This window comes from Neophocaena asiaeorientalis, unplaced genomic scaffold (genome assembly GCF_003031525.2).
Source record: "Neophocaena asiaeorientalis asiaeorientalis breed wild unplaced genomic scaffold, Neophocaena_asiaeorientalis_V1.1 scaffold506, whole genome shotgun sequence".
Classification (NCBI taxonomy): domain Eukaryota; kingdom Metazoa; phylum Chordata; class Mammalia; order Artiodactyla; family Phocoenidae; genus Neophocaena; species Neophocaena asiaeorientalis.
The window spans coordinates 174077-200919 of NW_020174950.1; the positions used below are offsets into that span (position 1 = coordinate 174077).

Sequence of the window (26843 nt, forward strand, 5' to 3'; positions counted from 1 at the left end):
CATCCATGTTGTTGCAAATGGCAGAATTTCATTCTTTTTTATGGCTGAGTAGTATTTCATTGTACATACATACCACATCTTCTTTATCTGTTCATCTGATGATGGACAGGTTGCTTCCATATCTTGGCTATTGTAGATATTGCTGCTATGAACTTTGGCATGCACATAGCTCTTTGAATTAGGGTTTTTGTTTCAGATATATACCCAGGAATGAAATTACTGGATCATATGGTAGTTCTATTTTTAGTTTTTTGAGGAACCTCCATACTATTTTCCATAGTGGCTGCACCAATTTACATTCCCACCAACAGCATACAAGGGTATCCCCTGCATCGGCAGGCAGACTGTCGACCACTGCGCCACCAGGGAAGCCTTTATAGACTTTTTGATGGTAGCTATTCTGACAGGTGTGAGGTGATATCTCACTGTGGTTTTGATTTGCATTTCCATGAATGATTAGTGATGTTGAGCATCTTTTCGTGTGCCTGTCGGCCATGTGTATGTCTTCTTTGGAAAAATGTCTTCTGCCCATTTTTTAATCAAGTTGTTTGATTTTTTGATACTGAGTTGTATGAGCTGTTTATATATTTGGGATATTAACCCCTTATCGGTCCTATCATTTGCAAACATTTTCTCCCATTCAGTAGGTTGTGAAACTAGTCTTCCTGCTTGAAAATGCTGTAATAACATCACTTGGGGCAGTCTGCATTCCCCTCAAGAATCACCCAGCTGAGTGCTGTCTGACCTACTTTTTACCAGCAGACCCATCACTAGGATCTCATCATACTCTGGCAAAGAAAGCACAAACTCTGAAGAAGAAATAACTTACACACCAAAAGAATTGCAAGATTTTGCTATTACATATGAGCAAAAGCCTGGGGAATGTGTGTGGACGTGGATTCTAAGAATGTGAGATGAAGGACAAACACTAACTACCTTGGGCCAAATTTGCTGATACGGGTGCACTTATATCGATATATTCTGGATTGATGTGTTAGGACATATAGCTGGACATGGCTCTATACTTGATTGGTTCACCAAAAAAACTCAGTGGTGGCCTTCATTTAATGAAGTTGAGATACCAAAGCTTCCCTGGCTTTGTGCAGAGGGAATTCAAAGACAGGGAGATAGGAGTGTCAGAGTAGACATATTGTGTGTGACTTGCATACCATCCCCCACCTTCCCCAACTACATTCCTTGAGAGCGCCAGCTTAAAACAACAAACATTTAATATATCTCACCGTTTCTAAGGGTCAGGAGTGGTTTAGCACTGGCTCAGGGTCTCCCACAAGGCTGCAATCGATAGATGTTGGCTGAGACTGTATTATTTTAAAGGCTTGCCTGGGGCTGAAGGATCTGTTTCCGAGATGGTTCACTCACATGGCTCTTGGCAGGAGACCTCAGTTTGTCACTGCATGAGCCTCTCCACAGCAGTTTGAGTGTCTTCACATCACAGCAGCTGGCTTCCTCCAGAGCAAGTGACCCAAGGGAGAAAGAGCAAGGCAAAAAAGCCACAATGTCATGCAGAGCCTTGGAAGTGAGGCTGTATTCTATTGATCACATAGACCAACCGTGATACCTGTGGGAGAGGATCACACAAGGGCAAGAATACCAGAGGCAGGGATCCCTGGGATCCACCTTGAAAGCTGGCTATCACAGCAGCTTGGCCTTCCACCAACTAACTTTGCTGTTTTCCTTCCCTGTAGACACTCTCGTGAGGCTTCTGAGGGCCAGGCTCAGGGAGCCAGTCTGACCACGGTTTAGTGGAGGTTTGGTTTATGAATCTTGGGAATATGTTGAAGTGATGGGCTAAGAACTGTGTGAAGAACTTCAGTGAGAGAAATTAATACTGTGCATTTTTCCCCCAACATTGAAGATTATAGTGGGACCATGGATCTGTTTGGAGACATAGATGACATTTCTTCAGAGAGTGACGGGGACAATCAACCACCCATTTCAGGACAGCCTGTTACTGTAAGTACAATTACAAATCTCAACTGGGCCCATTGTTCAAAGTTAAGAAAAAAGTTTCAGAGGCTGATGGGTCATGTAGGGAGGGGACATGGAAAACGAATAGCAGTCTGAAACATCTGACAAAGGGGTGACTTTCTTAGCTATGTTGGGAATTTCTGGATATTAAAGGGAATAGAAGGAATTGCTCAGAATGAATTTGATGCCAAACTTTAGGGGCTAGACTGTGAGGATGCATAATTTGAAACTTTGATTTAAATCAAAACTTTGATTTAAAAGTTTTTCTTATTTACACATGTGCCAAGAAGTGTGTACTATTTGACATGCTTCTCTGATTTTAATACTTACTTAGCATTGAGGGGTTGCATAATTTCACACATCTGTTGCTAAATATCTTATGCAAGCTAGATATGTCAACATTTTTTCTGGTAATGCAGGCTAACAGGTCTTGTTTTGCATGGTGGTTTTTTCTGGGGAATGGGGAGAGGATGAAATTTTAAGGAGAGGCCTGGAGGGGTTGCCAACTGCTTTATCTCTGAAGGGGTGTCCAAGTTTACTTCTGGTCACACCTGGATCTGCCTAGTGTAGAAGGAGAGCTAGAGCATTTCTAATGTCAACTCAGGCTCTCACATTCTGATTCTCTCTTAGGATGGACGTGGAGTGCCTCAGGACCAGCAGGAGGAAGGGCCAATTTCTGAAACCAAAATAGAAGCAGAAATTCCCAGCATCAACTGTGATTTAGGAAATGAACTGTACTTTGTTAAACTACCCAAATTTCTCAGCATAGAACCCAAGTAAGAGAACTGATTAAAGGTTTTTTTTTCCCCCCAAGATATTGAGTAAAAACATGTGGAATGTAAATGTTTTTCTTATTTATAATGAGTTGGCTAATCACAGAGGTGGGAGATTTCTCATGTAACTCTGAAAAAATAAATTTAGAATGTGCTGTGGTAGAAAATGATGAATTACTGGTGTGAGAAAGTTTTAATGCTAATAATTCTTCTAGCACTTTGGCACTTTCTTATAAATGAGCAGACATAGCTGATGAAGGTATTTTTCACTATCATAAAGCTGAAAAATTGGAAAATGAGAAAGTTTTCTAGAGAAATCACAAATGTTCAATGCAAAAGCCTTTGTGAATCTAGAAACGACCACAATTTTAGACAACAAAATAGTGTTGATGGGTATTATTCACGATGGTGCACTATTGCAAGCTCTTATGCAATTAAACATGACACTCTTCTTAAAAAATATGAAAAGATAGATCATGTGTCACCTATACTTTAGAGGACGTACGTCACCGAACAAAAATATAATTTAAAAACTTTGAACTATTAGTCACATTTGGATTTTATTTCAGGTAATACGTTTTAAAATCAGATTTCAAGGAAGTACAGTAATTTGCATACTTTTTGAAGTTTTACATGAAGTTATTTGTCTACTGTGATTTTTTTAACATATTAGTGCATGTTGTAAAGATTATTATTTTATACATTAGTTATATTCAATACTAAAGATGGCTAATACTACATTAAAAAACAACTTTTAGGCCTTTTGATCCTCAGTATTATGAAGATGAATTTGAAGATGAGGAAGTGCTTGATGAAGAAGATAGAGCCAGGTTAAAATTAAAGGTACCATTTCACACTTTATTCCTGTGTTTGTTTTTTTTTTTTTTGAGTTTTTCCTTTTATAAAGTAAAACACAGGGGTAACAATTTGAGACCAGCTTATAAAATGATCTTCATGTTTATTGTCATAAACAATCAACAAATAACTGCTTAGAACAAGGAATTAAATACCTTTTCAGAATATTTTTAGAGGAGAAGGTATATATCCTTTTTAAAAAATCCTTGTAGAATTGTCACTTTTTTAACCTTTCTTTTGCGGTTGTAATTTTTCGACAGAAGTAAAGATAAAAATTCTTGAAAATTGTTAGCTATTTCCTTCAGGATGAATAATAATGTAGCTAGGTATACTGAACTGCCTCCACATTTTATTGTGGATAGATCCAAGCAGCTTCCCACAATAAGAGTATCTCAGACTCTTTATGGAAATTCAGGTTATGCACAGAAAATAGGCCTTGTCATTAGGTGGTCTCCCTCGAGAAGGCCTGGATGGCAAAACCCTACCATTGCTCTCACAGAGATGGCATTGCCTTTAACCAGGTTTTGAATGAGCTTCTGCCAGAGGCCGCAGTGGTAGCCGTGGCAGGATCCATTTTTATGCTATTTTTGTAATTTGGAGTTCCCCACCATAAGGGTAGGGTAAAGCAAAAGTCTCAGGTTTTAATCTGTTGTTTATTACTTAATTGTATATTCTTTTTAAAATTAATACTCAGAGCTTCCCTATCTTACTAGGCAAATGGGTCCTTTTTTAGTCCTTCTTTCTCTGGGTTCATAGCCTTCAAGCTGGGCTGCAATAGACAGAGATCTCAGTTGTAACCGCCTACCTCATATGGCCCCGAAGTTTTTGCTTCCACTGCCATGAACTGGAGCTCAGAGAAGATTAAAACAAAATGTCTGTTGAGTTCAATCAATATCTCTAGGTATCTGTAGCAGGAAGGTTTCCATGTTGTCTAATCAGCTATTTTGTGGTGAGCTTATTCTCTTACCATCTGTGAATTCCTGGCACATGATTACAGGTCACTTGAGGAAAAAAGAGCATGCAGTTAGTAACACTGGTTTTCTAAAGCCTTTGTGTTTTGAAACAGATAGAAAATACTATACGATGGAGGATACGCCGGGACAAAGAAGGAAATGAAATTAAAGAAAGCAATGCTCGGATAGTCAAGTGGTCCGATGGAAGGTGAGCATAAATGCCTGAAGAGTATGGAAATGCCCAGAGGGAGGCCTGGGATGAATGAAGTTTTCTGCGTAGGACCGTATTTTGGGATCATCTTTCATTACAGAATCAACAAGATCTAGGCCTCTGGCATTACCTGGGAAACCTGGGAGAAATAAATAAGGTTAAGATCACAGTGCAGCTCTGGGATACTCTAGTCATAGACCCAAGATGTGATCAAATTCACAGTATCTACCTTATTGAGATGAAAGCCTAATCTTAGTGCCCACTTGTGATAATTGGACATTATAAATTGGTATGTTTGCAAAAATGGTTTCTATTTTACTAATGAAATGGTAGAGATTGGGAAAATGATAAAAACAATTATATTTGAAGTTGAAAGAAAGATGGATTTTACCACCTTTTACTTTGAAAGGTTAGGTTAGTTGTTTCCAATATCTTTTCTTTGTTTTTCTTATGAATTCACTATGGGGACAGGATCCTGCAGTTCCACAGCATTTTAAGGACAGCTAACAGGGTAGAATGGAAGCTGTAGGATTTGTTAAATATCCACGTTAATAACTGAACTATTTCTTGTTTCCAGCCTGTCCCTGCATTTAGGCAATGAGGTGTTTGATGTTTACAAGGCCCCGATGCAGGGCAATCACAACCAGCTGTTCATTAGGGAAGACACTGGTCTGCAGGGACAAGCCATCTTTAAGTCCAAACTCACCTTCAGGTAACTATTCATAGTGACCCACAGCTACTTGGCAGTTAAAGAGCAACAGGGCAGAGAGGTTGGCTGTGCACAAAGCCCGCCTCAGTCCTGATTGACCTGATTTTGAGGTGCAGCTCACCAAGGCACATGGTTTGGTTCCCATGCTATTTTTCACCTTTGCAACAAGTTGCTGTCCCTCAGGGAGCCAGTTCACGCTATGGAAACCAACATGAGCCCGCCGTACAAACCAGAAGACCGGTTATTAACTCACATTGATTGACGCACCTGGTAAGAGGCCTGGACTGTCTGTGCTGCTCTGCTGGTCAGCGCGTCCCTTCCCTTCAGGGACGTTCACCTGGGAAGCCTGCCGCTCGCGAGCATGCTCTTGGTGTGCGCATGCGCCAGAGGAAAGGGCTGCCGCAGGGGCTGGTGTGTCATTGTCCGCAGCTGCGTTTGCTGTTGGTATGGTTGCCTCCAAATATTCTTTGTAAACAGTGAGACGCTTTTTTCTGTTTCCTGCAGACCTCATGCTACAGACTGTGCCACACTTAGAAAGATGACCCTGCTACTTGCTAATAGATGCTCGAGGACACAGAAGATTAGAATCTTACCAATGGCTGGTCGTGATCCTGAATGCCAGTGCACAGAGATGGTTAAGGTATGTTGGCTGAGATTTATCCTGGGATTGTTTGGGGTATTAAGAACTGTGCTTTCCAGAATGTTAATTCATCGTTTCTTATTGTCACAGCTGTTTTATTTCTTGTGGTTATCAGGGAGTCTGCTTAACCTTCTAAGCATGTGGTTAACCACAGTAATTGTCAATGGCTGATGGTGAGATACAGCAATCCAGACCCTTGGGTGTTCTCTCTCCAATCTGTGAGATTTCAGAGGGAAACTAGTAATTTAAAAATATAACCTGGGCTTCCCTGGTGGCGCAGTGGTTAAGAATCCGCCTGCCAGTGCAGCGGACACGGGTTCGACCCCTGGTCCGGGGAGATCCCACATACCGCGGAACAATTAAGCCCGTGGGCCACATCTACTGAGCCTGCGCTCTAGAGCCCACGAGCCACAGCTACTGAAGCCCACGCACCTAGAGCCCGTGCTGTGCAAGAAGAGAAGCCACCGCAATGAGAAGCCTGCGCACCGCAACGAGGAGTAGCCCCTGCTCATCGCAACTAGAGGAAGCCCACGTGCAGCAACAAAGACCCAATGTAGTCAAAAATAATTAATTTTAAAAAATCTTTATATAAAAATATAACCCTTGATGTACATCATTAAACTGTGTTAACCAGATAGGAGGTGATGTGGGAAGGTCATGAGGACATTTCTGACTCAGTTGACACTGGCTCTGCCTAGTGAACCCCAGTGTGTAGAAGCCAGGTAGATGGAAGGGAATGAAGGCTCTGCTTTGGGGCTCAGGGACCCTCCCCACCAGAACCTCCCCATCCTGCCATCAGGACCTGTGGGGAGCTCTCTGGGTTGAGGGCCCCAGACTGGAATATGTGGGCACCATGGTAGTTCGGTGGAGCCTGGGCAAGTCGGGTGTCTGTCTCAGGGGTGAAGAGAACCCGCCTCCCTCAGGCATCCACTGGGCATGAACGAGGTTCCTCAGGCTGGTCGCCGCACTCTGGGCTCTGCCTGGCAGCACAGGGGACGCTGCATCTCCCAAGGCTGTGCCGGTGCCACTTCTGATGGGGCGGTTGGTGTGAGGGAGGGAGGCTTTGCCTCTTCACCCTGTGTTGTCTTCACACCTTCGAACTGAACAAGATGATGACCATGTGTGGTAACAGAGGTGTAAAATGGAGAGAACTGTACCCTGAGGACATAGGAACTGTGGTGTCCTGGGCGAGGCATTTACGTGTTCTTTACAGTAAAGTAGTTTCAAGGGGGCACTAAGTGAGTTCATTTTTTGTTTTAAAGTTCAGTAATTTATTTGCTTCTTTACAGAAAGAAGAAGAACGTTTGAGGGCTTCTACTCACCAGGAGACCATCCATCTGTGGGAAAAGCAGAACCAGCGGGGGCCGAGTGCCCCCTACCAGGGCCCCAGCAGTGGTGAGGAGGGTGAAGCCAGCAAGAACCATGGCCGAGGTGAGTAGGGAGAGGAGGTCACGCTTCACCATCTCAGGGCCATGGGAGCGATTGTGCTCTGGTGGGCTCTTACTGTCTTGCTGTTATTCACTTAGGACAACAGTACCAAGGCCTTTTATTTTATTTTCCCTAGGACCACTTTGCCACACAAAAGCTTAGCTTGGAAAATAAGGCACTCCCATAATAAAGAAAATCAATTAAATAATTTTGTCCTTATGGAGGAAAATGTGTAACAGGCAGTTCTCCTGCTTGTACAGGGACCCAGTGTTTAAACTTTGTAGTTTTCAAAAATGTGGGGCTTCCCTGCTGGCGCAGTGGTTAAGAATCTGCCTGCCAATGCAGGGGACACAGGTTTGAGCCCTGGTCTGGGAAGATCCCACACGCTGCGGAGCAAGTAAGCCTGTGCGCCACAACTACTGAGCCTGCGCTCTAGAGCCTGGGAACCACAACTACTGAGCCTGTGTGCCACAACTACTGAGCCCGCATGTTCCCAACTAGTGAAGCCCGTGTGCCTAGAGCCCATGCTCCACAACAAGAGAAGCCACCGCAATGAGAAGCCTGTGCACCACACCGAAGAGTAGCCCTTGCTCGCCACAACTAGAGAAGGCCTGTGCGCAGCTACGAAGACCCAATGCAGCCAAAAATAAGAAATAAATAAAATAAATTTTTTAAAAAATGTGTGCACGAAGCCCCTCGGGTATTTAAAAATGATCAGACAATCTCTCCGAAGGAAAAACCTCTCCAATCTAAGTCATTTAAGCATGTTTGAAAGCTGTACATACTTCTTTATGAAAACTTAAAAAAATTGTTGGCTCCTCAAGGGAAATGTATGGTGGGAAGTAGCAATATTCAAGAGTAGAAAAATTCAGGAATAAATGGGTCTTCATCTTTGAAGGTCAATCCCATATCTAAAGTCCCTTTGCTTTCAGAGGAGAGGGCCAGGATCTATTCTTCAGAGAGTGATGAGGGACCAGATGAAGATAAGGCTCAAAGATCGCTGAGAGCAAAGAAGCTCACCAGTGATGGGGTAAAAACAGATTTATTCAGTCTGAAGGGGTTTGCCCTGTAGCCACAAGTCAACTCCTGGAATGAAGAGGAGCTCACAGCCCTGGAGCACAGACAGATGTCTACACACCTCCCTGTAACTCAGTGCGATGAATGCAGTAATAAGCCTAGACGTGGCCCAGAGGAGGGCCTGACACCTGTGCGCGGTGGGAGACTGCCCAGAGCAGGTGCCGTCCTGCTGGTTGCTGAAGGAAGAGCGTTAGGGTGGACATGCCAGAGGATGGAGAGGCCTGTGAGAAAAGACACATGGCTGAGACACCAGGGCTCGACCAGAGAATTAGAAGTAGCTGAGTACAGTAGAGCAAGGGGCCTCTCGCCTTCATCATGGGTATGATAATAGTGGAGGGTTAGTTCGTTTCCTTGTTGTTAAAATTATTTTCCTTTAATTATTTCCTTTTCCACTTATAAGAGCACAAGTGCAAAGAAAATGTGAGTCTTAATTACCCAAGCAAATCACTATGTTGTTGCCATTGTGACATATTCATTCATCCAGTGTTTTCTGAACACTTAACATGCTCCGCTATGGGTTTGGAGTTACAGATCAGAGGAAACATCTCAGTAATAGAAATCGGCCTTACTGTGTAATGGAAGCACTAATTTTTCATGTGAAAAAAATATATTTAAAACTTGGAAAGCATACTGAAAAAGCACATAAAACACAAGCAGTCCTTTTAAAAAAATTGACAGGCTTTAAAATACTGAATTTTAGATAGAGAAAGTGAAGTACTGAGGAAGCAGAGGTATGTATTTCAAGTAATAATGAGCAGAATCCCCGTCAGGATAGAGTGAGGTGTCCCTGAGCCCTGACTGCTGCCCAGGGAAGCCCGGGCTCCCCTTGTCTGACCTGTAGAGACAGTGTTTGTGGACAAGGTCGCCGCTGGTGGGTAGGGTTCTAACATGAAGGGCTAGCTCCCCCATCAGCTCAGAACTACTCAAGACAAAATTTCCAGAAACGTTCAGTATTAAATTTTACACCTTCTCTCTCATATCTGTTCAGGAGGTGAACCCTCCAGAAAGAGGAAAGCAGGCGGCGAAGAAGGAGAGGATGACTGAAGCATGAAACGCGTGCTTGCTGTAAGTATGGTTTTCAACTGTTTGTTTTAAAACAATGATGAAATGACTTGTTTTGATTGAAGGGAGGAATTGAGTTGCTTTTGCATAATCCGAGTTGTGGTTAAAAAATGTTTAGAAGCAAGTCTGTGACTTTAGAAAATACATTCTTCCCAAATGAGAAGTTTATTTTGTTAACTGTCTGCTCTGGGTCTTGGGTTTCCTTGTCCGAGCAGGTACAGCACCGGAGGGCTCGCTGGAGACTCACTCGGTGCTTTGCCAAGTGCTGCATGGGCCTTACCAGTTCTAATCCTCAGAACAACTCAAAGGGCAGCTGCTGTTATTCTCATTTTACAGACATGGAAGCTGAGTTAGAACTTAAGACCTCTGTCCAAAGCTTTTTCTTAAGTTAAAAACAAAAACATTTTTGAGACAAGCGTCAGGAACTTATTTGCACAGCAGTCACACTGCTGAACAGATTACATTATGACCTTATGGAGAAAGACACCCAAAATATCTGAGAGAAATGGTCACCAAAAGGTTTAGAGAAAAAAGAGCAGTGGGAAACAAAACACTAGATTTGACTTCTAGCTTTGTGACTGGTGCAGTAGCTGGAACATAATAGGTGCATAAAAATTATTTATTGAATGAACAAGCCAATGGTATTATCTTGGGGAAGTTATTCAACTTCTCTGAAGTCAGTTTGCTCAACTTGATGGGATTTGGACTTGACCATGTAAATTCTTCAGGATTTAATGTTTATATTCCTCTACCTTTGAGAGTTGAATACTAATTAGATACGTTTTTTTAGAAGTCTTTTGTTAAATAGAAATGGTCAAAGAAAAGGAAATGGCCCATCATCTTACCACGCAGAAAACCTGGATATACATTATATTTCCCTCACTTTTATATTTTTAAAGTATAATTTCATAGTTGTGCAGTAAACAGAGACATAATTAGCACCCGCTCCAGAAAGGCCATTTAGAGACTCATCCAGAATGCTGAGAAGTACTAGCACAGTTCAATCATAAAGTCAGCTATTCTTTTTTTTTTTTAATTTTATTGAAGTAAAGTTGATATACAATGTTGTGTGAATTTTTTCTGTACAGCAAAGTGACTCATTTATACATATGTATATATATACTTTTTCACATTCTTTTCCATTATGGTTTGTCACAGGATATTGAATATAATTCTCTGTGCTATACAGTAGGACCTTGTTTTTTATCCATCCTACATATAATAGTTTGCCTCTGCTAATCCCAAACTCCCATTCCTTCCCTTTCCTACCCCTCCAAACCCCTTGGCAACCTCAAGTCTGTTGAGCTGCAAATGGCATTATTTCATTCTTCCTGATGGCTAATATTCCATTGCATATCTTCTTTATCCATTCATTCATTTAGGTTTTTCCATGTCTTGGCTATTGTGAATAGTGCTGCTATGAACATAGGGGTGCATGTATCTTTTCGAATTAGTTTCATCTGGGTATATGCCCAGGAGTGAGATTGCTGGATCATACATCAACTCTATTTTTAGTTTTTTGAGGAAACTCCATACGTTTTCCATAGTGGCTGCACCAGTTTACATTCCCAACAACAGGGTAGGAGGGTTCCCTTTTCTCCACACCCTTTCCAGGCTTTGCTGTTTGTAGACTTTTTAATGATGGGCATTCTGACTGGTGTGATGTGGTACCTCACTGTAGTTTTTTTTTTTTTTTTTTTTTGAGCCCCTCACTGTAGTTTTGACTTGCATTTCTCTAATAATTAGTGATTTTGAGCATCTTTTCATGTGCCTATTGGCCATCTGTATGTCTTCTTTGGAGAAATGTCTATTTAGGTCTTCTGCCCACTTTTCGATTGGGTTGTGTTTTTTTGTTGTTGTTGTTGAGTTGTATGAGCTGTTTGTATAGTTTGGAAATTAAGCCCTTGTTGGTCACATCATTTGCAAACATTTTCTCCCAGCCCGTAGGCTTTTTTGTTTCGTTTATGGTTTCCTTTTCTGTGCAAAAGCTTTAAGTTTGACTAGGTCCCATTTGTGTATTTTTGTTTTTAATTTCTCTTGCCCTGGGAGACTGACCTAAGAAAACATTGGTATGATTTTTGTCAGAGAATGTTTTGCCTGTGTTCTCTTCTAGGAGTTTTATGGTGTCATATCTTATGTTTAAGTCTTTAAGCCATTTTGAGTTTATTTTTGTGCATGGTGTGAGGGTGTGTTTTAACTCCATTGATTTACATGCAGCTGTCCAACTTTCCCAGAACCACTTGTTGAAGAGACCATCTTTTCCCATTTTATATTCTTGCCTATTTTGTCAAAGACAAATTGACCATAGGTATGTAGGTTTTTTCCTGGGTTCTCTATTCTGTTCCACTGATATGTATGTCTGTTTTTGTGCCAGTACCACACTGTTTTGATTACTGTAGCTTTGTAGTATTGTCTGAAGCCTGGGAGGGTTATGCCTTCTGCTTTGTTCTTTTCCCTCAGGACTGCTTTGGCAATTATGGGTCTTTTATGGTTTCATATAAATTTCAGGATTATTTGTTCTAGTTCTGTGAAAAATGTCATGGGTAATTTGATAGGGATCACATTAAATCTGTAGATTAGGTCAGCTGTTCTTTATAAGGGCTGGCCTTGAGGCTCTGCTACTTCAGCAACAGGGCAGTTGGGCCGAGCCTAGAGGCCCTCAACCCTTGTAGACATGGTGGAAAGCTTAATATTTGAAGGCCAAAAGATGTTTGGGGATTTTGGACCCTCTCATTGTTTGGTGCTTGGAGCAGGGTGCCACTGGGCTGAGCATGAGGGCACTGTCTCCCACAGCCACAGCTCCTGGCACCACATCCACTCAGACTCACAGGAGCTGGAGTTACCTGACAACCCAAGCACCCGAGCCTCCAACAGGCATCAAGACTTCCCGTATGTGAACGTAAGCCCGACAGCCATCCTTGGAAGGCCAGCCAACACTAAAGATTCAAGGGGAATTTCGTTATTGCTTAAGTTTCAAAATTCAATTATTTGATGTTTATCCCTAAAAGTTTCCTCAAACCCATTACACGTTGCGCTGATTTTCTTTTGGTTGGTGGATATAGGTGACTGATGAGAGATGTCTTTGTTTTACTGCAAAAATAATCTCCAGTTTAATAGCTGGATTGGCTCCCATCAGGCCCAGAACGCACTGTATCATAGGTCCCTGTTTCTTCATATTTGTCAATTTTTTTAAAAAAACTCGATTTTTTTTTTTTTTTTTGCGGTATGCGGGCCTCTCACTGTTGTGGCCTTTCCCGTTGCAGACGCACAGGCTTAGAGGCCATGGCTCACGGGCCCAGCCGCTCTGCAGCATGTGGGATCTTCCCGGACCGGAACACGAACCCGTGTCCCCTGCTTTGGCAGGCGGACTCTCAACCACTGTGCCACCAGGGAAGCCCTTTTTTTTTTTTTCAATTTGATTTTATGGACAGACCAGACGGAGTACTGATGGTATGAGATTGAACCGTATGAACTTACTATTTTTATGGGTATAAATGGTCACGTATTGACAGTTTTTTTTTTTTTTTGCGGTACGTGGGCCTCTCACTACTGTGGCCTCTCCCGCTGCGGAGCAGAGGCTCCGGACGCGCAGGCCCAGCCGCCATGGCTCACGGGCCCAGCCGCTCCGCGGCACGCGGGATCTTCCCGGACCAGGGCACGAACCCACGTCCCCTGCATCAGCAGGCAGACTCCCAACCACTGCGCCACCAGGGAAGCCCTTGACAGTTTTATATGGTTTAACTTAATAGGGTAGGAAAGAATAACTCAGGGAAACTAATAAACTTGTTCTTAAGAGGTGTGTAAGGAATGAACTTTAGAACATAGGCACTAAATGGATTTTCCAAAAAGTCCAAGTCTACAGTATATTTGATAAACTTTAGTGAAATTATTTATTCCAATATGAAGTGGTAAATTCTAAATGCCTATAGTCCATATGTTTCAAAAGAACTTTCACTGTGCTAATAAGAGCCAATAATATTAATATTTTGTAATATTTAAGTATCAGTATTATAAAATTCAGTTGTTATATTTATAAAAATTGAAAAAGTAAAGCATTTATAGCATTTTAGAGTTAAAAAATGTATTTAAATGCCCAATTTCATGTGACAAAGAATGATGCACTGTTATAAAGGTAATTTTCAAGCTTTTAAACATAACTAAAACCAAATATAATTCATCCAAAAGACTGAAAAAAAATGTGGGCATTTATTCAAAATTACAAAGGTTTTTATGCTATGTGTGTGTGTAAATGCACATGTATGCATGCAATTTTTTTCACAATTTTTGTTTTACAATTCTTAAGCAGATCTAAAAAGTTTAAACAACTGAATCAAAGACTTTTTTTCTTTTGTGAGTTAAGGTGAAATTTACACTCCTAAAAATTGCTATACACAGCCACCAAGAAGCACCCAGACTCTGTTCTTAAACCTTACTCTCTGAGTGGACTACAATATCTGACAGAAAAATTTTAGGCCTATTAATCGCTTTGCAGCACTTACAACATATTGATAGTCTGTAGAAAAGGAAGTTAAGCCTCACATATGTAGACTCCATGGGAGTTCATCTTAAAAGTGTACGAACTTGAACAATGCTAACAAGACATGGCTGGTGGTGTTTCACAGTGTTACAATCTATTCTTGTCTAGCCACTAGAGCAGATGTCCTAAGTAAAAGTCTTTATATGTCAATGAAGTCTGTCTAAAATACTTGGTAATGGTTGACAAGATTGGCTCCTCTGAATGATCAGACTGCAGGCTAGAGTTCAGCATTAACAAACTGTTATAAATGTTTTATTATAAAAAAATTTCCAAGTTTTTCAGTTTTTATAGGGAAAGACTTAACGGAACTAAATTATAATGCAGAAAAATCAATATGACATAAGAAAGAATGACATTAAAATGACATAAGGGGCTTCCCTGGTGGCGCAGTGGTTGGGAGTCCGCCTGCCAATGCAGGGGACACGGGTTCGTGCCCCGGTCCGGGAAGATACCACATGCCGCGGAGCGGCTGGGCCCATGAGCCGTGGCCGCTGAGCCTGCGCGTCCGGAGCCTGTGCTCCGCAACGGGAGAGGCCACAACACTGAGAGGCCCGCGTACCGCAAAAAGAAAAAAATGACATAAGAATATAAAAATCTTTGCTTATTGTAAATATAATTTTCTCAATTTAAAAATTTGTGAAGAGTTCCTTTGACTGAGAAGTAGCTAGAAACATTAACTGTGGTATGGTGAGAAACAGCCAGAAACATTAATGTTCAGTGGGATCTGATGGAAAAGATGGTTCTATAGATGTTTAGACTGAAGAACTCACGCCCCTTGATAGGAGGTGCTCTGACACATCCAATTTGCTTGGTTCTTGTGGGTGCCATGTCTTTAGTTAATACTGTTCGAAAATTGAGGGCATTATGCTAAATAAGTCAGAGAGAAAGACAAATAAATATTGTATCATCTCACGTATCAGAATCTAAAAAAACTAAATTCATAGATACAACAAGCAGAGAGGTGGTTGCCGGAGGTGGGGCACGGGGAGTGGGTGAAATGTGTGAAGGTGGTCAAGTGGTACAAACTTCCAGTTATAAGAGAATGTCCTACGACTAATGTACAGCATAGTTATGACAGTTAATAATACTGTATTACATATTTGAAAGTTGCTAAGAGAATAGATCTTAAAAGTTCTCATCACAAGGAAAAACATTTTTTAAAACTACGTGAGGTGATGTTTAACTAAACTTATCGTGGTAATCATTTTGCAGTATGTGCATATATCAAATCATTATGTCGTACACCTTAAACTAATACAATGTTATATGTCAATTATCTCAATAAAACTAGAAAAAAAATTTTTTAAGTGAAGTGGCATTTGAAATGAAGGAGCAAAACTGGACAGTACTGAACTTACAGAGAACGGAAATTGCTATGGATTCTAGAAAAACAGTGATCCTTGTATCTGCTGGGAGGTAACAGTGATTCCTGACTTTATAAGGAAAAAGTGAGGCAGTCCTGGGACCACAGAGCGAAAATTTAAAGATTTTATGAAACCTCATGAATTATTTAATCTTATTTTAATGGTGGCAAGGGTTAAATATAATGTACAATAGAACATGACTAACATTTTATCAAAACATTTTTTCTTTTATAATTTTCAGTATACCATGGACTCCCCTTTTTAAATGAAAAAATATCAGATGCTGTCAACGGAAAAACAATATACAAAGCTCTATACATGTAACTTTTCCAGAGGACACCTACTGTACAAAGCAAGTATATGGATTATTTCACTCAAATAACAAGAATCTGCAATTTAACAATCAAGATGTGATTCTCCTTAAGATCTCTAACAATCTGCTCATTTTTTAAACACAAAATGTTTATTTGGTCTTTTAAATGACAGGCACCGCACCATTAGAAAATGTATTTCACCTATGAATTAGACTTCTCCTAGGCTTTAGCTCCAAGTATACAGCACCAAAATCCATTTTAATAATATCAGTATTATTAATATTGATTTTTTAATACATACAATTTCATGCAGACAAACTGGAAGAATTAGAACTTCCAATATGAATATAACATTTTATAAAATGGGAAATTAAAAGCTTTTTAAAAAACAGCAATTTAAAAATGCAAAGAATAGTCTTTGCTTAGATAACCAGATAAGCTTACATTGGTTACACTATAAAAACTTAAGTCTTAGAAAATCTTTGGTTTAAAAATCAAGAGTATTTCACAACTCCAATCTGTTATAAAAAATTTTAGAGAAATACTGAAAGTTACTGAAAGGGTAAGAGGTGCCAGATTTTTAAAGATCAAAGTAAACATCAGTTTTCTCCCTTGTCATTACAATTCTTGAAAGATTTTCTGCATTTAATCAGATGAATGTTCACCCTTATTTATTAAGAAATCTTTTCTTCAATTATATAATGAACTATTGTAGCTCAGAACTGGAATGGTACAAGGAAAACACTCAACTTCTTCATACTTTGATAAATAATAAGTGGAAAAGATATTACCCCAAGTATAACACACAATTTTAGGTGGGGCCCACCTACCTATATTTAAACAAAAGCTTTGGGGAGGAAAGGGTAACATACTTAGCAATTTACTGACTGACTTACAGGGCAGGGCAAGCAAGGAAGCCTTGCTAAAAATGTACTGGTAGCTCTGCACAGCTGCTCCATGCTGACTCCCCACCCTGCTGGAACTGTGCAGTCTCTAAAACCAAGTGCATTTCCAAAGTCATTTATGAAAGGAGAGAGGGAGAGAGCGAGCGAGAGTGAGCTTGACTTGCTAACTTGGAAAAACCTCCAGCACCCTATAACTGAAAGGGAACAGCAGTACAGTGCAAAGCCAGTCTTTGGCCCCTTTCAAACAACGGATACTGATTCCAAAAAAACACACACTCAGTCCTCATGAGGAAAGCTTTTGCCTGTTAAGAAGGCTTATTACTGTAGCACGCAAGGAGCTGCCTAGCTCATTAGATAAACTGTCCAACCCAAGACAAAGGAGCAGACATTTTATAATTCAATTTCAGGAAGTTTAAAAAAATTAACAATAGACCTCTCCCCTATTCTGGAAGGAGATTCCTCCTTTAGAAAAATCTCCCTGTAAGTGATACACCCAGGCCTGAACTGTCAAGGCCAGGACTGCTCAGACTCCTTTGCCCCTGTCGTCTGCAGCTGTAACGCCTCTGCCATCTCCTGCTCCGGGGCTGCCCTGAAATAGGACATGAATGCAGGCCCAAATTGTCTATCATACTATTGGATCTGGAGTAGTCTTCCCACCACAGGACCACCGTTTGTTCACCTTAATACTTTGAAGGATAGGAAGACAGCTTGTGTTATGAGAAGTTGCTTTTATACAATGTAGACCAAAAAGTACAAGATGAAAGGAAACAGATAATAAAAGCGAGATTTATCTAACAGCCATTTTCCTTATTGGTTGGGAAAATCTGTAGTGAGTGGTGATTATATACCACTCAGACGATTCTGTGTTGCATGTAGGAACGTCTCACTATCCTGTGCAGCTCTTAATTTACACCCAGGCCAGTTTCTAATTTACCATCAGTAACCATCAGTTTAAAGGACTGTTTTGCATGCTCCTCAGACGTCATCTCCACCATTTATTAACTTTGATTTCATGTGTTTAACAACAGCTTTCTTTTTGCTTTTACCCTAAATAACTGAGAGTTGGCTATATGCCTTTTACAGGGAAGAAAAAAATAGCTTTCCTACTCAGATGCTTTTTTTTTACTATGAGCTTTCACAAAAATTTAATAATGCCCACATTATTACAATGAAAAACAGTAATGAACTTAGACCTAACTATACTTTTAAACAAAGTGTGTAACCTGGCTAAGCTGATGACTTTGTTGAAAAAAACTGTAGGCGTTGCTGAGACACCTTGGACAAGTGCAGTGCCACGGAACGTACAGGAGACTGCTTCCTCTCTCCTAGAGATCTGCTTTGACTCCAAAACAGATGACCAGGTTTTGAGTCATCTGTTTTAAAATGCTGGCATTTCTCTTTCTTGATAGAAGCAAAAACCATACTCTTGCCAAGTTCATGTGTTCTGCAACTTGGAAAAGTCTCCTTGCCATGGAATAAGGAAAGCTTTGAAGTTCCTTGTACCTAAGAGGTGCAACAACAATTCTGACATCAGCAATGTCCCTTTCTGACTTAAAAAAAGATTGGTCCTTAGAATGTTCATATTATTCTACATAAATGACTTCCTAAACTTTTTTATAATTGTATTTTTTTAACCCAAGACTCATCATAAACCATTTAATTAAGCGAAATTAAAACTGATTTTAGCAGAAAGTAGAAATAATGCTTTAGAATACAAAATATTACCTACTAGTGATTTACAATCTGAAACTGGTAACAACTTAAACTAGATAAAAGATACATGTAGTTAAAAAAAAAAAAGAATTTCCAGTCTTTTCCCTTCTCCCGAGGAAAATTTTACATCTGATATCGCAACACGGGCCCTTGGCAAACTTTCGGAGTCTTCCAAAGATTACATGTTGGCAGACTTACTGGTGGTCTCCTTCAACTCGTCTCTTGCGAACTATGAGAAAAAGAATGTTAGAAACCCCTGTTAGTTTGTACAATGTTAATTTGCTTGTGACGAGTTTCTGTGTGATCCAGTTAGAGTTGTACAAAAATGGACTGTCCATTTGCAGTTCAGATGGCCATTAAAATAAAAAACTCACATCCTTCACCATGGTTACTTACCTGTTAAGAACTGAGGGGCTAAGCTCAGCTGTGCTTACACTGCAGTAACATTAGAAATCTACAACAGAATGGTCAGCAGTCACCTTCAAGTCACTGTGCCTGTCTCATTTGTGTATTAAAATTTATACCTCCACTAAAAAATGATTAATAACTTACTGTATTAAATTTTGAAATGACATTCAGGCAGCTGGGATTAGAAAGTGTTAAACGTAACTATTTGCATGCTCTTCTGATTAATTCCTCAGTTTGTGCAAGAACATACCAAAAATAGTATTATCAGTTTCAAAGGTAAGTGACTTGCTGCTACTGCTCTCCAAATTTTCCTTCTCTTATCTCCTACAAAATGAGCCACTTCAGGGCTCTGAGAAAACAACAAATGCAAAGTAATGAAGATCTTAGACCCTGGTAATGTGGTGATGTCACATCTCGCTACCATAAACTTGGGCAGCCACAGTGGCTGGCCAACTAGTCCAGTTAGTGGAGTAAACGAAGGTGCACGTCTGAGGACCCCCAGCCTCTTCCCGGGCTGGTGACCCTGAGCCGCTTGGCTGTGCTCACTAGCAGCAGGGCAAAGTCTTCAGCGTCAGGGTCTTGCTACCTTCACTCTCACCTGTCAGCTACCAGAGAATATTTGCTGAGAGCCACCAGGTCAGGGCTCCTCAGCATTTGTGGTGGCAACTCCTATTTAGAGAGGAAAACGAACACAGGTTCTGGAGTCAGCAAGAGTGGGAATCTGTTGCTTTTTGTGGTTTGCTCTTTGGCAAGTAAGGTAACCTCTCTGAGCCCCAACTCATCCTCTGTAACAGGGGATAATGATACCTGTACCTCACGGCTGTGCGAGTAGAGTCTGCTTAGTGTAGTGTTAATATAGAAAACATTCGGTGAAGGTACTCAGCCTCATCACCCACCACAGTGGGGTAACGGGATGGTCCTGAGGTCAGCCATCTTTTCGGGATGAGGAAAGTCAATTTAGCGTTTATAAAGCTAGAGGATTTGCATGTATACATAATTGGTTTTGATACTCTAACCAGTAAGTTCCTCTGTTTAAGTTACATTGTTGGTCTATTAATTTCTATACTCTCTTCTATGGAAGCAAGTAGGAAGACACCTGCCTTTGTTCAGCCTGAATTGGCTGTTTTAACAGAGGAATGAAAAGCTAACAGGTGCACTGGCCTCCTGGCCAGGCTACAAATTCTGCTCTCATGCTGTTCTGACTGCTGGCTTCTGTTCACTGGCCTTCAAGAGATGAGACTGGACAGTCAAGTGACGCACATAAAAGCTTGTCCAGAAAATAAAAACCAGGAGGACTGAAGTATCAGGTCCCCGTGAACATTTTTATACTTATTTAACTAGGCGCACCCCAACTCTAATTTCAGTCCATGTTAATGAACAAGTTTCATGTATTTACTGAAATATTAGGGGAAGAAATCAAATGGAGAACTGAGTCCTCAAATACAAACTTAATTCATGTATGTGGATCTCTGAAGAACATGGATATATCTGAAAGGCAAAGCACATAATTCTTTAGGGTAGAACATTTCCAAGAAAATTCTGAATTGCAGTAGTGTTTGGATGTTATTGGCAGACCATTTCAGATGTTAAAAAGCATGTTATTAAAAAAATGCACATTATAAACAAGATCAATAGGACAGATGGAACAAACAAAAAAAGTACAGAAAATTAATTATGTAGTTAGCTAGTGTAAAGGTAGTGACGTGAGACAAAGTTCAATCGAATATTGCACGTACACCATATAACCTCTTTGCTGTTATAGCCGTGATACTCCTTAGCTGAAGAGATGGCGAGTAGGTAGGATTATTTCAATGAAAAGTTGAGACTAAGAAAACAATGAGAGAGGGAAAGACAGTATCAAAATCAGAACACTAAAGCTCTGATGTAGCCCCATTTGCAAGGTGAAGAAAAACGATATGCCCCATTGATGCTGTACAAGTTTCAAGTCTTGTGCTCCAATATCTCTGTCCAGTTACCGCATACTAGAATGCAAGTAAGAAGACGGTCTTTAGGCTTGCCACCTTGATCCACAGGCAGAGATCAAAGTGCAGGGCTAAGAAACAAATCCCGCTGAGGGTGGATGGAGGGCCGGCTGCTGTTGCTGTGACACAGCACAGCAGAGGGAGGCGGGCAAAGAGCACATCCGACCCCTCTTCCTCACTTTGTGCCCACTTGTTACCTCAGCAATTCTTTGGTTCATCCTGTGGATGAAAGACTAATAAATTCGGCCCTATTAACAATTCTTTGGCAATTTCTTTCCAAAATCCACTCCGCTAATATACGTTCTCGATACTTCATGATTAGTCAATTGCCAATAAATCCTAACTAATCTCATTTCTTCTCTATCTCCAGAAGAGTCATAAGAATAGTGTTTTTGAAGTATCATTTTAATCATGCACTCAGTGGCTTATAATGGCTCTCAAATGCCTCCATGTAAAGTCCAAAGGAATCTAAGTTCCTTACCACATAATTTCAGTGCCTTCTATCAGCATTCCCTCTTAATCGGCTGAAATAATTTTTTTTATTCTGTTAGCTTCAAATAGCAAGTGCTTGTTGAAAGCTTATTCTGGATCCTGCATCCTGTTATGAGAGTCACTTCTCAAAATCTGCAGGCTGTCTTCAGCATATAAATAACTTGCTTACTCCCAAATCTGAGCTTTTATTCATGCAATTCCTCACTCCAGGAATGTCCTTATTCTCATTTCATGCCTAAGACCCATGTCTGAAGATCTGGTTTGGATCAGAGTGAACAGCATGGGGAGGGCGGGCAGCTTGTCTAGAGAGCTGCCAGCACACAGCTGTGTGCCGTTTCTCACCTCTGCTTCGTGTCAGACTGCACCTTCTTCTACACGGCCTCCTCATCCTCTGTTACACACGCCTATGCACAGCAGCTCCTCGACTGCTCAGTGTTGACATAAAGCAGCCGAGGGAACTGTTTTCATCTGCTCCCCTCACCTTCCATCTGCCAAAATCTTCCTTGCTCTAACATTAGGCCCTCTTTTCTTAGAAAGATCCGGGCAAAGCACCTGCCATAACAGGCTCGCAGAAGAGCACAACTGCTGAGGCCCTGAAAGGCTGGCGTCCCCTTCACATGCAGGGATGTGCACGTGCAGACTCTCACGCTGCTGCTCGCCGGCACCGCCTCCTCGGGGAGGGGCATAGCTGACAGACATGGCTAGGGCTACAAATACGTCGGTGGGATCCTGGGACAGCTAAGGTGGTTTCTGAGGAAAGGAAGAATGGAGACACTTCTGGCTTAAGTTTATAGCTGCTTAGTTACCAGAAATTTCAACTTTAACCAGGATTCAAATTCTACTACTTTTTTTTACTTAATAAATATTAAGTACCTACTATTGTCACACATGGTTTTAAAGAAAGTTGTGAATTCACCAGATACACATGGCCCCTGACCTCCAAAAGCTTAAAGTCTTTGAAAATAGGCTATTACAATGAAGTATAACCTAGTAAGTAAAAAACTAACTTTTTAGAGCCAACAATGTATACGTTCTTAAGGTTCTCTATTTATGAAGTTCAGTTAGACTTGAGAAACACTGCTCTAAAAAGCAAAATTAAATTCCTGAAGGAAAAAAAAATAGAAGCCAACAAATGAAGCAACACTAAAATATTAGCATGACCTCGCAAACTACATCTAAAATCAACAATACACCAAAACACACCAAATTTCTCTTTTAAAAAGCAAGACGCTAAAATCTTCCATGGGAAACTACAGTCATCAAAGGACAGAAAGAGTTTGAACTAATACTTTTCACAGTGATCTGGATTAAAGGAATGAGGCTGTAGTTCTGCTCCAGAAATCTTTAAAAAAACTGCAAACTCAAATATGGCCAAAGCCTAAAAGAAATGCATAACGGTGAAATGTGACACGGCTGTAAGAAGTATTATTTTAATTCTTGTCTAAATGCATTTTTTAAAGTATTTCAATGACAAACACCAAACTTAAAACTCAGGTTAAAACTATTTTAGGGACTTCCCTGGTGGCACAGTGCTTGGGACTCCACGCTCCCAATGCAGGGGGCCCGGGTTCAATCACTGGTCCGGGAAGTGGATCCCACATGCATGCTGCAGCTAGGAGTTTGCATGCCACAACCAAGGAACCAGCGAGCTGCAGCTGGGGAGCCCACAAGCCGCAACTGGGGAGCCCGCATGCCTCAACTAAGGAGCCCTTGTGCTGCAACTGGGAGCTGGGAGGCCAGCAAGCCGCAGCTAAGGAGCCCTCCTGCTGCAACTGAGACCCGAAGCAACCAAATGGATAATAAATAATTTTTTTTAAAAAACTATATTTTATATTTTACCATATAAAACTGAATTTCTATCTAGGCCTTTGATCAAAAGGGCAAAACTTTCCTATAACATTGAAATCTTTGTTTTACTAACCCCAAGAGGTGACTTGTAATTGAGAACAAAGTATTTTTTAGGGAAGCATTTTTTATAATGTTTGTTGTAGAAAACTATTTCACTAAAAGCTGTGAAATAGGTTGTCACCCACTAACCTATAAGCACTACAACCTCATTTAAACTGAACTATAATTCAGTGAGTATTATAAAGGACTGTGTGGATTTTAGAAACAAAAGCCAAATAATCTTCCTGTATAAAAATGTATTTGAAAAAAAGTCCCTCCAATACATTAGCTTAATGATACAATTCAGAAATTCAGTTTCACACCGAATATGTCTTACCTAAGTCATTATTTTTTGTTATAGCATTAGCTGCCCTGGTTCGGGGTCCCTGCTGCGTAAACTGATACCCAAATTTAAGGATATTGGTATTTTCCTCAAGCATCTTGGCCATTTCCAATTCTACAGCCGTCCCCAACTGCTGCCTCTGGAATAATTGAAAATAAAGAATAGTATTAATGAGCTAGATCAAAATACTTTTTCAGGTACATGTTGATTCCTTAAAAATTTTCCCAAGTCTTACACCATACATAAGAGAAACAAAAAGTTTAGTGTATGATCATACAGACATCAAAAAAATGTGGATTGTTACAGTGAGAGACCACTTCATACCCACTAGGATGACTATAATCAAAAAGACAGACAATAGGGGCTTCCCTGGTGGCGCAGTGGTTGAGAGTCCGCCTGCCGATGCAGGGGACACGGATTCGTGCCCCGGTCCGGGAGGATCGCACATGCCGCGGAGCGGCTGGGCCCGTGAGCCACGGCCGCTGAGCCTGCGCGTCCGGAGCCTGTGCTCCGCAACGGGAGAGGCCACAACAGTGAGAGACCCGCGTACCGCAAAAAAAAAAAAAAAAAAAAAAAAAGACGATAGTAAGTGTTAGCGAGGATATGGAAAAATTGGGAGCTTTAGGCGTGCTGGCAGGAATGTAAAATGGTACAACTGTTATGGAAAACAATTCGGCTATTTCTCAAAAGGTTAAACACAGAGTTACCATATGACTCAGCATTTCCACTCCCAGGTATATACCCATGAGAAGTGAAAACATATTCATATAAGAATCTGTACATGAATGTTCACAGCAGCATATCTGTACAATTCGAAAAGTGGAAACAACCCAAGTATAATAGATTATTCAGCCATACAAAGGAACAGGTACTGATATATGCTACAACATGAATAAACCTCCTTAACATTTTGCTAAGTGAAAGAAGGAAGACACAAAAGGTCACATATTACATAACTCCATTGATACGAACTGTCCAAAATAGGCAAATGCATAGAGACAGAAAGTAGATTCGTGGTTGCCAGGGGTTGGTGGGAAGGGCGACTAGGAAGTGACTGCTGATGGGTGTGGAGTTTCTTTTGGGGGCGATGAAGATGTTCTGGAGTTAGACAGTGGTGATGGTTGCACAACTCTATGAGTATACTAAAAACCATTTAATTGTATACTTTACAAGAGTAAATTTTATGGTAAGTGAATTATATCTCAATGAAAAAATTGGAAACATTGATTAAGTAGCATTCTGGTTAATTTTTAAGATATAACTCTTCTTTCTACCTTCATAATCTACAAAATTTACTTACTTTGAAGGATTAAGGGAGTCATTTACCACATATTTTTTTAAAATAACTGAAGTTATTTTTCAAATAAAAGAGACTGAAGTGTTTTAGTCAAATGTGTAATGTTGTTTTATTTTTAGTTCATTACCACTGTGGATGGAAACACCTCTAACATGTATATTTCTCTGCTTCTTTAAAGAAAAGTGCGTCTGGCATGGGTGACCCAGCATTGTCTTACAGTGTCAGCACTGAATGTGGCTGCATAGGAGTATGTGTCTCTGGGTAACCTGGGTACTGGAGTTTTCTGTTTTTCACTGAACCTATTCTGTTCACCTACTGTGTCTGGGACTGACATGCTACAGATGCAAAAATTTTATTATGTGGATCTTGCCACTGAAGAGCTGAAAAATTTGAGGATGGACTGTCACCTGTAAGAATTATTCCAGTTCAAAACAGCCAGCCATCTAAATTCTCTTAAGACCAGCCAGGGAGAGTTGCTTGTATACCTTTCTATACATTAAGTTAATATTCTGGATGCCCCACATGTTCTCTCATCCCTTTTCAGGACCACCTTCCGAAGGGTTCCCTGAAAGCCCTCCTCCCACCCACCTCCTGAGTCCCCAGGCTCTGCACAGAGTGTGGGCTGTAGTTTCCTCAAAGCTGCTGCTGTACATCACCGACCTGATTGTCGATTTTCAGCTCAGCCAGGGTTTCATTATCTCTCAAAGCATCAATCAGTGCTAGAATCCCAGCTCCTGTAATAAAGTTGGACTCCATATTTAAGCTCTTCAAACTTTTGTTCACTCTTAGCATCTCTGCAAATGCCTGGAAATTAAAGAAAATATTTGGAGATTACAGTTTGACAGCACCTAGTAAATAAACACTGAACAAGCCTGAAACAAATACACAAATCAATACAACTGCTTTAATGTTTCTTATTAGATTGTTTTAGCTTGACACACTACACCTCACAGGTCTCACATGTATCTATTTTCACATGCACTTGGTCACAGACTTTAGATTGTTTTTTGTCATGTGTAATTCCCCATCGGTAACATTCTCTACTGCTATTCATTCCTACTTCCACTTCATGCTTCTTTCTCCTGCGTCTCTCATACTTTCTCTGAGTCTCTGTGTAGGAGTAACTTCATCAATGTCTCTTTGCTTTTTTATTTCCCTTTGCCAGCACCGCACAGCATTCAGGATCGTAGTTCCTGACCAGGGATCAAACCCACACCCCCCTGCAGTGGGAGCGCAGAGTCTTAACCGCTGGACTGCCAGGGAAGTCCCATCAATTTCTCTTTGGAACATCTTTTCTTACTTGCGTCCTGCTGCAGCTGGGTTACTGTGAAGCCCAAATGAGGGTAAATTATGGACTAATTTCCAAGGCAGGGACCAAAAGGACTGCCTAAGGCAGAAGGCCAGAAAAGATCACAGATGACTGGAACTGAGAGAGCACAAAAACTATGGAGAAGGGGCTAACTAAATATTCAAAGAACGGTATGTTTTCCATCTGCTTCCGTTACATTTCTCACAGGATATGGCAGTGCTAGGAATTTGACCCAGTGCTTAATAAGTGCTATACTGATTAATTAACAAAGCCTGTAAGTGAGCAGAAGGGAGCGGGGAGGAGGAAGAAGAGGAGTGTGAGTTTATTTATAAAGCCCTGCAGAGGCGTCGAAAGAAAGGCCAAACTCCAGAGAATATGGGTAAGATCAAGCTTAAAATTAAAGTCAAGTTAAAGAAAAGGCAATACTGTGCAGTGATACTAGAAAGAACTGGGGACAGATACCTACACACTTGAATGTCCTAATAGCAACGACTGGCTGTGTGACTTGGAGCAAATCCCTTATCCATCCATCTGTACACACATTTATTAAAATATTACAGTGGCCTATTTTTGATAAGTACTGTTCTGTAAATTC

At 40.8% G+C, this 26843-nt stretch overlaps 2 protein-coding genes across 2 annotated transcripts in view; one reads left to right on the forward strand and one right to left on the reverse strand.

Annotated features, from left to right (window-relative positions):
- The first annotated feature begins 552 nt into the window (after positions 1 to 552).
- LOC112411009 (RNA polymerase-associated protein LEO1-like) lies at positions 553 to 16005 on the forward strand. Its single transcript, XM_024761856.1, has 10 exons — positions 553 to 1974; positions 2620 to 2765; positions 3521 to 3605; positions 4684 to 4778; positions 5359 to 5493; positions 5995 to 6130; positions 7420 to 7561; positions 9624 to 9700; positions 12491 to 12596; positions 15840 to 16005. Exons 1-8 carry the CDS (start codon positions 1891 to 1893, stop codon positions 9677 to 9679), a joined length of 879 nt encoding a protein of 292 aa, XP_024617624.1. The 5' UTR covers positions 553 to 1890; the 3' UTR covers positions 9680 to 9700; positions 12491 to 12596; positions 15840 to 16005.
- TMOD3 (tropomodulin 3) overlaps positions 15737 to 26843 on the reverse strand; it is a 78330-nt gene continuing 67223 nt past the window's right edge. The window contains exons 8-10 of the mRNA XM_024761854.1: positions 25600 to 25743; positions 23637 to 23781; positions 15737 to 18759 (exon numbers count right to left, since the gene is read on the reverse strand). Coding sequence (XP_024617622.1) covers positions 18725 to 18759; positions 23637 to 23781; positions 25600 to 25743 — 324 coding nt within the window. The 3' untranslated portion in view covers positions 15737 to 18724. The remainder of the gene's footprint in view (positions 18760 to 23636; positions 23782 to 25599; positions 25744 to 26843) is intronic.

What these genes read in the sequence shown, in the direction of transcription:
- LOC112411009 (XM_024761856.1), top strand. Translation starts at nt 1,891, where the DNA reads ATGGATCTGTTTGGAGACATAGATGACATTTCTTCAGAGAGTGACGGG. An exon ending in GAGCCAGGTTAAAATTAAAG is followed by an intron (nt 3,606 to 4,683) that starts GTACCATTTCAC and finishes GTTTTGAAACAG; the next exon opens with ATAGAAAATACTATACGATG. An exon ending in AAGTCCAAACTCACCTTCAG is followed by an intron (nt 5,494 to 5,994) that starts GTAACTATTCAT and finishes TGTTTCCTGCAG; the next exon opens with ACCTCATGCTACAGACTGTG.